Consider the following 12,753-nt stretch of genomic DNA (forward strand, 5'->3'; position numbering starts at 1 on the left):
ATAGATATCCACTTGCCTTAGTTGCCACAATACAATGGCAACACAAAGACAATTGTGGCAATACAGTTGCAATACTAAAGCAAAAGTCATAACTAAAGCAATAGGAGGCTATACAGTGACAATACAAAAACTCCAATAGTCCATCTTAATGTTCTCTTTTCAATGTATAATATAAGTAAAAGTATTTTTCCAATGCACACACACTTGCGAATACATAAAAAGAACAGATTCAAGTAAATTGAACTCAATTTCATTAAATGATGGCTAAAATATATAGTTCCTCAATTACATGTATTTTTCCTTATAATTACAATACACTTCCTGTAACTGAATGGAATGTTGTCCCACTCCAAATTGATGATGGTTCTCAATGACAACAATATTCCAGAAGCCAAAAATCTAGGTCAAACTGTCATGAAAAAAAAATGAATCCTGCAAGTCAGCCCTGCAAAAGAGATAGCAAAACAAGAAACTAGCAAAACGGAGAAACAAATACAAAAAACAAAAAAACAAAATAGAAACTTAGACAAGAGGACCGCAATCAAAAACTAAAAGACCTAAGAAACTCAGACTAATTGGCAAAGAGCTTCCTAACCTAGAACACCAACAAGAGAAAATCACAAAAAGTGGAACACATAAAGCACAAAGAAACTGTCAAACAAAATAAGAGGGACATAACTAGACATCAAAACACCTCAAAGGGTGAACTTAATCAATGTAACCAAACAACATCCATAACAGCAACACAAAACCAGATACAGCTACAACATCCATAACAGATACACAGAAAAATGAAACGAAAATAACAGCTGCATTCCAATCCGATAAGATTGAAGAGAAGTATCTATCACTGTACAAAGTGATATTACCGGAACATGATTAGGAACAAAAAGAACCATTAAAAAATCTTCAGATAGTGGTTTGGCAAAAAAATGGGGCAATGTGGAATTGTCTGACTCAAGAAACTCCACATGTAATTTATAAGCTTCCTAAACAAGGCAATAGTGAACAGAACAACAAAAGTTTCTGAAGCAGTACAATATTCTCCATTTTCTAAAAAACAAATGGATGCAACAAACAATTCCTGATAAAATAAAAACAAACCAATCCTATGTTTCTATATAGCCGTAAGAAAATCATGATTGAAACAAATAATCTACAGGGGCACCTTTAGAACAAGGAAATCAGATCCATATGTTACAGTTTATAACAAGCCATATCAGGGGAGGTCTACTTAATGCTCTTGCAATACTTCAAATTTTGGTCAAGAATCTCATGAAGATACCTATTTTCAGCTTTCCCATGTTCTGATAAATAACAAAAACAATCACAACAAGACCTATTTGCATCCATATCAGGTTTTAATAAGGCAAATGCAACAAATTCTAATTCAAAATTCATACATTTCATATAAAGAATTTCAGCAAAAAACATATCCGAAAGCATATTAAGAATCACTATATCAATACTGAACAGAAATCCACATGAATCATGATACGAACTGAAAAATACAAAAGACTAGCATACCTCAACCATTAGAGAAAACCACAATTTCACATCTCAATACACTAGCATACCTCAACCATTAGCAACACTAAACAAACCCCACCAAAAACTCCAACAGCTCGTTAGTCAGAAAGAGAAAATTCACTCCCTTCCACGAGGCCCAAAACACTATCTGATAGAATCTTCCGATTGAATTAAACTATCTGATATTCTAGTGCTACAACATTCACAGGCTGATCTGATGCCACAAAAATAAGAAAAGGCTCTGACTTTGCAGTCAGCTACAAGATATATGCTTATTTATGGGTTTATGCTGCAGAGACTGAGTTGGAGGCTTCTAAAAAGGCTACAGATTTTCAAGTATGCTTGCATACCAAAAGAAAACCAACACAATCAAACTAAAGGCAGCCAACTCAAAATTTCCAAAAACCAAACAAACACATATATAACAAAATATAGCACTTTTAAAATTTGGAACCCACAACAAACAATACTCACAAACATATATAACAAAATCAACCACAATAACACCTATTTGCATCCATATCAGGTTTTGATAAGGCAAATGCAACAATTTTGAATTCAAAATTCATACACTTCATATAAAGAATTTCAGTACAAAACATATCCGAAAGCATATTAAGAATCACTATATCAATATTTAACAGAAACCCACATGATACAAACTGAAAAATACAAAAGACTAGCATACCTCAACCATTAGAGAAAACCACATTTTCACATCTCAAGACACTAGCATGCCTCAACCATTAGCAGCACTAAACAAAACCCACCAAAAACTCCAATACCTCGTTAGTCAGAAAGAGAAAATTCACTCCCTTTCGCAAAGCCCAAAACACTATAAACGAAAATCATATTTTGTCAAACACTCAAAATTCTATATCAGCACCACTCAAATTCCCATATAGAAACACCACAATTAAGCAATTAAATCATAGCACTCCATAAGCATGTATACATATATATATATATATATATAGAGAGAGAGAGAGAGAGAGAGAGAGAGAGAGAGAGAGAGAGAGAGAGAGAGAATAGCTACAAATGGAGCCCATGAATGCCCTGCCAGTGGAGTCTCCGGCAACCTTGAGAAGGCAGACAGCAGGGCCATTGGAGCAGGCGGGGACTAACGGGTTTGAAGAATTAGGATTAGGGTTAAGGTTTAGATTGGTCGAGCTCAGTGTCAGTGTCCGGGTCAGACTTTGGAGAATCCACCGACGTCGTCGCCATGGCTGTTACTCTCTCTGTTTTCTATGAAGTCATGGCTGAGCAAGATTTGGGAGAGTGCGAGAGAGGAGAAGAGTTGGGAGAAATTGAGTTTCAGAAAATGAATTTTTGGGGATAAAGAGTCAATACAGATATATTTATATGGAGGGCAATTAGGTACTTTCATGTTACGAAGTGAGTATTTCTGATTGAAATTTATAGTGTGAGTATATTTGATTATGGTTTATCTTTTGTGATTATCTGTGTCAATTTCCCATTATTTTTACTGTAAAAAATATTAATTACAAAAACAAAAACTTTAAAAAAGAAAAAATCAATCCAACCAAAAGACGCTCTTGGAATCCATTCGTCTAAAAGTATCCTCTCCGAACCCAAAATCTTCCTTCCCCTTATGCCAAGAGACCAAGAATCAAACGTGGGCTCATCAGCTATAGCACTCTTCCTAGTCCCTCATGTGCCCTCGATTGCTCGTCTGCTGTCGGCGGTCAGTTACTGTTCTGTAGCAGCGACGTCGTCTATCAGGTACTGTTCTCGCCTCTGGAACTGAGTCGTTAAATCTTTCGTTCCAGATCGATACCGTACCGCGATTGGGTACGCTCAATCCTGATCGAAATTCGTAGGGGGTGAGCGAATTAGGCAACTATGATTTGAAATCTATCTTGGATTCTTCTGCAGAATAATTGTTTTGCATTTTCTCATGTTTCCTTCTCTAATGGGTTTTGGGTGTTAAAAGAGTAGCATATTCTCCTTTGGCAGAGTAAAATGTGCAAACGAATAGGAAGTTGATGGCAGCAGCAGAAGCAAGGGCTGTGTGGCAGAGAACAGCTAATCGTTGTTTTGTTCAATAAGATGCCAAAGGAGCTCCCAAATTAGCTTGCTGCCAATCCTCATCTTCAACAACTAAGCGGGTTGATGCAGGGCCTGCAACTGTAGCAAAAGGGCCAGATCATCCTGCTGCTGGCTTCATGCCTCTTAATAGGAATCCTTCATTGTTGCGCTTCATCTCTTTGACGCTCAGAGAATGCAGGCTTCTGGCGTAGTGCAAGATCACAGAGTGACAGTGGTCAATATTGGATCACCATGAGTATAAGATGGCCGAGGCTTCTAACACCCACGCACCTCTCTCAGATTATACGAAAGCAGAAAAACCCATTAACAGCTCTCCAAATTTTCAGTGAAGCTAAATGCAAATACCCCAATTACCGTCACAACGGTCCAGTTTATGCCAACATGATCAGCATACTCGGAAACTCAGGCCGAATCAATGAGATGAAGGAAGTAATTAATGAGATGAAAAACGACTCCTGTGAATGCAAAGATTCAGTTTTTGTTTCTGTAATTAAGACCTATGCAAGAGCTGGGTTGCTGGACGAGGCAGTGTCTCTTTTCAAGAACATTTCACAGTTCAACTGTGTGAATTGGACGCAGTCTTTCAATACCCTTTTGGAGATTATGGTGAAAGAGTCCAAGCTTGAAGCAGCTCATCGTATTTTCATGGAGCATTGTTGTGGATGGGAAGTGAGCTCTCGGGTTCGGTCCTTGAATTTGCTTATGCTTGCTTTGTGCCAAAAGGGTCGTTCGGATATTGCACTGCAAGTTTTCCAAGAGATGGATTATCAAAGTTGCAATCCGGATAGGGAAAGTTACCGGATACTAATGAGAGGGTTGTGCAAAGATAAGAGGCTGAACGAGGCAACCCATTTGTTGTATTCAATGTTTTGGAGGATTTCTCAGAAGGGTTGTGGTGAAGATGTTGTGATTTACAGAACCTTGTTAGATGCCTTGTGTGATAATGGGCAGGTTGAAGGTGCTGTGGAGATTCTTGGTAAGATATTAAGGAAGGGGCTCAAGGCCCCTAAGCGGTTTCGCCACAATCTTGATCTCAGCCATTATGGTAATGGCGAAGACACGGAAGGCATTAAGCGTTTGATCAATGAAGCTCTGGTCGGAGGTGGGATACCCAGTTTGGCTAGTTACAGTGCTATGGCAATCGATCTCTACAATGAAAATAAGATTGGTGAGGCTGACAAAGTACTGAAAGAAATGCAAGACAGAGGCTTTAGGCCAACAGCTTTGGTCTTTGAAGCAAAGGCAGCCGCATTGTGTAGGGAAAGGAAAGTTGTTGAAGCAGTGGAGGTGATTGAAAAGGAGATGGTGGAGGCAAACTGTGTTCCAACTGTAAGAGTGTATAGTGTTGTGGTAAGAGGCCTTTGTAGCGAAGGGCAGTCTGTTTTGGCCATTTTGTATCTGAAGAAGATGGAAAAGCAGGTGGGTTGTGTTGCAGACAAGAAAACGTATGGCATTTTGGTCGATGGGCTTTGTGGGGAGAGTAGATTTCTTGAAGCAAGCAGAGTATTGCAGGAGATGTTGATCAAGTCACATTGGCCTTGTGCTGAGACTTACAATAGAGTTATTACTGGCCTTTGCTCAGTGGGCAAGCAATATGAAGCTGTTATGTGGTTGGAGGAGATGACAAGTCGGGCTATGCTACCGGAATATTCTGTATGGAGCTCATTGGTGGCATCTGTGTGTTGTAACATGGCCAACATTGAGGTTTGCTCCGACGCCTATAAGAGGCTAAAGAGTTCTTGATTTCTGTGTAGTTAGACCAGTTGAAAATGGTTAACATGCTTTGTACACTTTTTTGCCCCCTCTTATTTATGCATTTTTCATCATTTGGGTATAAAAATTGGGGAGATTTTGGAAAAACCCAAAGGAGAGATAAATTTTTTAAAAGAAGCCAAAATGGACAAAATTGCCCTTATTTATTTTTGAATTTCCTAAGGAATCCTTTACATTTGCATGTCTTTGATTTGCAAGTTGAGAGGTTTTTATGTCTTTTTTGAAAAAACTTTGGCTTTTTCCAAAAGTAAAAGTTTTTTGTGGCTAAAACCTAAATTTACTTAAAAAATTTCATATTTAAATAGTTGATTACACCAAAATTTATAACGAAAACCATGTCACTTTTTCAATTGAAGTGTCCATATTTTTGGGTAGCATTGTAAGGGTTCATTTCATTTCATTCAATTAGCTTTCCTACTATCCTCCCCAAATTTGTTTGGTGTCTTTCTACCTTTTTCTTCTTCTTTTTTTAATGTAAATTTATCCCTCCATTTCATTGAAGCCAAACGTACAAGCAAAAGCCCAAAAGTAAATAAAGCAGAATATCAGGTTTGTTCACACTTGAGCCTTTCTAAAGAAAACCAAATGAGATCAGTACACAGTATACTGTTGCTTTTTTTTTTCTTTTCGGATGAGGTTATACTGTTGCCTTTCTTTTTTACATTTGGCTTATTTATGTACATGTCTTCTGTGCTTTCAAAGTTGTCTCAGATTACTATATGCTCTTTGAAACGTCTACCACATACACTTTTAATAATTGTCTCACGTTACTTATTCCATCTGTATTAGGAGACATTCCGTTACGTGATATGGCCCCCACTTCTTGGGGCATGGGTTTGCTTCTAGTCTTCTTTCCAAAAGACAATGGCACAGCCATTGTTGACAAAAGTAAGAGGCTTTTCTCTTCTTCATTCTCCTCTTCCCCATCTCTTCTTCTTCTTCTTCATAAAAAACATGCACAATTTTTAGACGAACCAATTCCAATAATCTCCTTCTGTCCAAAGCCCAATCCATAATTTCCATCTGTGCCCTTTTGGTCTTCATCACCCTCCTCCTCTTCACCCTCTCAACCTTTGAACCCACAACCAAGCCTCACCCACTCATCACAACAGCCTCCAAAAGATTTGTCTCTCAAAAATCTCCACCCACCACCAACATAGGCCCTAAATTACTCACTAAACCCATCATGTAACGGAACGTCTCTTAATACTGACGGAATAGGTAACGCGAGACAGTTATTAAAAGTATAGGTGGTATTTTGAGACATTTCAAAGAACATGTGGTAATATGAGACAACTTTGAAAGCACAAAGGATATGTACATAAATAAGCCTTTCCATTTTAGTAACTTTACAAAAAAGATAAAATTGTAATCATTATTTTTCTTCTACCAAACAAACGATAGTATTTTATTAGATCAATTGAAAAAGTACATAGAGAGCCATAGCTTCCCACTGACTAGAGTCAGCTCTAGAGCTGAAACAATCTTGAGAGAATAAATCGCAAAGAACTTATCTAAAAACTCCTATGTACCATCTAAGTTGTCCTAGATCAAGTCAGTTACATCAAGGACAAAAAAATAGATGAATCGGAAACCGTTTTGACATCTAATTATGTCCTACAAAATCAATAAATACGGTACTTCAATAAAGTACTAAAATTTCAATAATTCAATTGAATGGTCAAATGATATCGGATTCAAATGAATTTTTGTAGAGATGATCTTTGAATGAATATCTACAAAATAGAAGATTTGGATTTAGTGAAATACAGTACATAGTGGGCCCAATAAAGGTGTCCCTCAAATAACTTATTTGAGGGATCCCTTAACTGAAGCTCTCTGTATATATAGAATTTATATATATAAATTCTTCTATGCGGACGTTCGGACATTATTATCATACGAAGGACATGTATTTTCTACTACCCACCCTGCTTTCCTCCCTATTTAAAATGACATGCACGATAATAACAAATGAACATCTGAATGAAAGAATAACTCTATATATATATATATATACTCAAAGAGTATAGTTGCTAGCTATACTATTTATTTAAAAAAAATTATTAAAAAAAACGACCCTTCTATTTGCATTAGTTTTACTTGATAGATATTAATTTGCTAGTTTCGATATTTATACTTTATAGATTTAAATTTTTTTTAAAACCAAGTGTATTAAATATGAAAAATACATATGTACGTGTACAATACAAGTATTAAATGTGAAATGCTAAATTCTTTATACGGGTAATAACTTTGGAAAAGTAAAAACTCAAAAGTAATGGATAATGCTCTAAAACTATCGATAAACAAAAATTGAGAAAAAACAATTTTTTTAAAAAAAAATAATTTTAGATTTTATTTGTGACAGTTTAAAGGTTGTAGTTGCAGTTATAGTTTTGTGCGCTAAGATCTCTGTGTAGTTGTCTAGGCTTGTGGCTTTTATTCGAAATTTATTTGGTCATGTATGGCTATGAGTGGAGATACACATTGTGCACTTGTTGATACTGGTGGATTCCTCCATATTTGGACTAACCCTTTTGTGATTACAGTACTTTCATATTTGTATTAACCTTATGTGGCTATTTATATTGGCCCTTGCAAGTGACGATCTTGATGCCTAAATTATGAATGCAATATATCACATTTTTCTAAATATTTTTATTTAAAAAAACCTTGAAATAATAACGACATTTATTTTAGGAGTTTCAATATTCTAATATCTGTATAAATTAATCCAAATTATTTTTCTCCACTAGAACAATCAATTGGAGAATGGCTCAATAATTAAAAAATAATAATTTCAACAATGTATATCAAATTGACATGTTTTTAATCAAACATTATGATTTTGTTTGGTTCATGAAAATTTGAGCTTATAAATGAGAAATTATATTTTGTGAATCCAAACGTGGGAAATAGTTCACGACACATGCGAAAATAACGGTGAAAATGGAACCTTACACCGCCCTTGAATTTCATTTTCGGGTTAATGACTTAAATGGTCCCCCAACTATTGCTTTAGTATCATTTTCGTCCATCAACTAAAATTTTCAATTCAAACGTCCTTAAACTTTTTATTTTGTACCAAAATCGTCCTTCCGTCAAAGTCTGTGTATTATTCCGTTAAATCGAGGGACAAAACCGTATTTTTAGGTGAGTATCCTATTCTAAAACGACCAAGCCACTGTAGTATCGCATTCCCTTCCATTCAAGGTCTAAAATATCAGTGATATCGGAAATATCGATAGTCCAAAAACACGGAAATTTCGATGGAAATATCAGGATATTATCGATATCAATAAAAATTGAATAAAAACCACGGAAATTGTAAGAAAAACTTGGAAATTTTTATTGAAACTTTGGAGGATGCTTATTTAGTCAATTATCTATTAGTTTATCACAAAAAATTGGAAGGAAATGCATTGCATGATGGATTTAACTAATTTAAGTTGATTATATAGCGAGCTGACAAACACTGTGAGTGTAGAAAATATGTAGTAATTAATGAAAGAAGATTAAACACACCACAATCATTTATATATAATGATTTACTACAATATTTTACATTTTATACATTGCATGGTAAATACATAAATGACTTAATACCACATAGAGTTCCTATGAGGTTCAAAACTTTCACTATCTTCATCATCTCTATGTGTAGAGTAAGTGTATTGTGAAGAGTAGTCATCGAATGATAAATCCCCAAAATAATTTTGCATGTAATTGTTAACATGCCACCCATATGGATCCGAGATTGGTTGACGCTGTCAATGAGCAAAATCATTTGAAGATTGAGTCTCAGATTCTTTCCATGAGCTGCTCGATTCCTTCCCAAGAGGAATGAGATATGAAGGGTAGGGAAATGGTTGGTTATGAGTATAATCATAGTTACTACTTACCTCATAGGAAGTAGGAGGTTGTACTCCAACACTGGCCTGTTGACATCCCAATACCATATTTTTGAAATGATGTGATGATGCCTTCTCAGCAGGGACATTGTCATAGATAAAGAACTTGCTAATTAGACGCCCCATTCCTCCTTCACATTACCTCCAGTGAAATAACTCCAAACACTCTTTTGGCGTGCTTTGGATGATTTATATAAACTTGGGGCCATTGGTGGTGTTGGTTGTGATTCCCTAACACTTGCTCCCCGTCTTATCTGTGCACCACCACTTGTCCCGGAAACTTGTGCTCTATTAGGAAGTTTGTGGAGGTGTTCTCTTTCCCATGCTGACTGTTTGGAGGCACGTAATGCTTGTTTAAAATTGCGTCGCTCTTCAGGTCCCATGTCATCATCATATTCATCCTCATCGTCATCATCATCACTGTCAACTGCTTGGCCAATGACTTCTCCTCGTAGTCCAGCTCGAATATTTTCCATTCCATGTGTTTTCTTTTCCTTCTGGTGTTGTTTATTTTTTAACAATGTGGTGATGAATGCCTTCACTTCTGGGGGAACACTATCGCATCGTTGGACATTATTTCCTGGATCTAATCCACTAAGATGATACTTAAGTCGTGTCACTCCACCACTCTTCATTACCCGACCACAATATTTGCAAATTGAGCCATTTTTGTTTCCGTCTATTGGGTCTCCATGTTCCCAAGCTGGATCACGTTTAACAACTCCACTAGACATCTTAAACGTACCTATATTTATTTGTCATAGAAATTATGTAATTATTTTTGGCCAAAAAATATAATAGTGACGGTTATATAAGAGAACCTAAATAATAAAGTTATTCTACGGAAGAATTAAATAGGAAGCAAGGAAAATGATTGTAGGAATTTAAGTAATTACGAAAATAATATTGAATAATAAAACCTAATAATGAATAATAATCCAATTCAGTAATAAAATAATAAATAACATTAAACATATTAAAATTATCCTAGAGAATAATTATACAACATTACTTAATTACTTCAAAGAATTAACATGCAAGTATTATTTGGTTCTCATATCACATGCACCAGTTCACACAAATTTTTTGTTGTTGTATAAATTACAATAACATATATATAAGTTTGTAAACTTACCTTAAATATGAAACTCTTTGTGTAAAGGCCAAATAGAATATGCATGAACCAACAAGAAAACAATAATGAAACAAGTGTAACAAAATGTGATGGAAGCATATAAAGTCTTTAATAATGAATTTAGAGACAATAAATACACATGTAAGTGACCAAATAAAGAATAGAAAAATTAAAAACCACATGTCATTGACTAAGTAAGTAATTGACACAATTTAAAATATAATACCACCCTTAAATTTGGAATAGATAATAATAAACATGCAAATTAAATAACAATAATGAATGAGAATAACTTACTATGAACTTGTGGGGAAATTGAGGTTGATAGATGTTGAGAAAAATATGAGCATTATGTTTTGTTTTGGAGAGATGTTGAGAAACAAGAGACGGCATGGGACCATTTGATTTTATTTGTATATATAGAAATAGGATTACCTAACTATATGTATAGAAATATGACTACAACTAATTAGTTAGGTGTGTGGTTGAATGGTGGGGTGAATGAGTAAGTTGAAATGTGGTGAGTAGTTGAAAAGTTGAAACTTGAAAAAAAGCTCGCAAGTAGTGTATTATATATATTAGATTACATAGATTATAATCACAAACTTATGACCAGTGTGGTGGTTAAGAAGCTGCAATTTTCGGAAGGGGGCTGGGTTCGAGCCCCAGCATGTGCAGAGGGTGAGTGAGTTTACATGTTTAATTTTTGAAAGTTCATATCGCGATATTATCGGCGAAAATATCGACATTTAATACGTTGCTCCCATTTCTGTTAGAAGCTCCACCAAAACCCCCAAATTAGAACCCAAGGTTTGCAATGTCGGAGATTTCAACGTCAGAGATTTTAACGACATCAAGTGGGACAAGTCGGTACTGCGCCTGTGGGACGAAGATAATTCGTCGGACTTCATGGACAGATTTGAACCCAGGAAGAAGGTTCGATGCTTGTGATAAAAATTGGGTAAGTTATTATTTGGGTTGCAAAAGTTGTTCTTTTCCATTTGTAATTGCTTGACGAGGTCTGAAATTGGGTAAGATTTGATTTGCCAGAATAGCAGAAGAGGTGTACATTATTTCGAGTGGGTGGATAATGAAACTTGTCCAAGAGGAAAACAAGTGGTCTCTGGTGTGCTTCTAAGACTTAGAGCAATGGAGGAGGAAGGTAGAGCAAAGGAAGAACAATTGAGAGTTGTGGAAACAAAAAAGAAAGAACTGCAGCAGAAATGGAAAGAAATGGTTCAGGAAAAAAAGGTTTTGGAATGGGGTCATGGGCAAAGACAATTGATAATGTGGGTTTCCTTGATTTTGTCTTGGGGTTTGTTTATAACATTTCTGATGAGTGGGAAGCTGTAATTGTTATGGGGTTTGGTCCTTTTGAATGTAATGGTTCTGAAATGTGCATTACTGTTTTGAAATGTGCAATAGTGTGCATTGAATGTTCTTGAATTGAGGTTATTTGAATATCTGGGAGATGTCATTCCATTGAGTACAACAAAGTAAAAGCCATTCCATTGTTGACCACACAGGTAATTTACAAAATAAACATCCATAAAAACATTCAAATTCCAATTACAGAGTTTGAGCCCATGAAACTAAAGACCAGTTAGACCAATTACAGAATTCCAATTACAAAATGCACCTGCCTGGCAAAGTACATAAGCCAAAACAGACAACCAATTACACAGTTTGAGCTGTTCTAGCTCAAAACCAATTACACAAAGTACACAAAATCCTCCTGCCCAAAAAAGTACCTAACCTAAAATAGCCAAGCAATTACAGAGTTTTAGCCCTTCAAACTCAAAACCAATTACAAGTCAAAAGTCAAAATCAGTCCCTTTTGTCATAAAATCCCTTTGGCCAGAAAATTACATATCTCAAAATACACAAAATAGGACAACTTTAGCAATAATTTCCCCTATATTGAGGCCATGTTATTATCATGGGAAATGTTGTCCAAAGCTGGTTCTCCTTGTCCCCTTCCTCTTGCCACCTAAACAATGTAGTAATGTCAGGTGTATAACAGTTGAAAAATTGGCAATTAGTGAAATGAGTAAGAAATGAACCAAATGACAAAAACCTACAGTTGATCGTGAAGATGGTAAGCCTCTTCCTCTTCCTAAGCCTCTTCCTCCACTTATGCCTCTTCCTAAGCCTCTTCCTCTAATTGCACTTAGCTTTGAAGATGGTAAACCTCTTCCTAAGCCAATATGTGAAGATGGTAAGACTCCTTGTCCATTACCTTTTGTCACCTAGAAAAGTTACTGATCTTTATTGTTTTTCAATGACATAAGCAATAAAAAATTGAAAAAATTTAGAAAATAAAGCTTACAC

At 35.7% G+C, this 12,753-nt stretch overlaps 1 protein-coding gene across 2 annotated transcripts; it reads left to right on the top strand.

Moving 5' to 3' along the window:
- The first annotated feature begins 3,081 nt into the window (after positions 1-3,081).
- On the top strand, positions 3,082-5,426 carry LOC117620385 (pentatricopeptide repeat-containing protein At1g05600-like). Of its 2 annotated transcripts, none has more exons than XM_034350569.1 (2): positions 3,082-3,374; positions 3,508-5,426. In XM_034350569.1, exon 2 carries the CDS (start codon positions 3,832-3,834, stop codon positions 5,341-5,343), a length of 1,512 nt encoding a protein of 503 aa, XP_034206460.1. In that variant the 5' UTR covers positions 3,082-3,374; positions 3,508-3,831; the 3' UTR covers positions 5,344-5,426. The 2 variants fall into 2 exon arrangements, with proteins under 2 accessions (XP_034206460.1, XP_034206459.1); XM_034350568.1 differs by having other exon boundaries at positions 3,082-3,273.
- Positions 5,427-12,753: the final 7,327 nt, after the last annotated feature.

The sequence above is a fragment of the Prunus dulcis genome, chromosome 2 (assembly GCF_902201215.1).
Source record: "Prunus dulcis chromosome 2, ALMONDv2, whole genome shotgun sequence".
Taxonomy (NCBI): domain Eukaryota; kingdom Viridiplantae; phylum Streptophyta; class Magnoliopsida; order Rosales; family Rosaceae; genus Prunus; species Prunus dulcis.

Bases quoted from the DNA above. Each gene is read 5' to 3' on its own strand.
- LOC117620385 (XM_034350569.1), top strand. From the start codon at position 3,832: ATGAGTATAAGATGGCCGAGGCTTCTAACACCCACGCACCTCTCTCAG.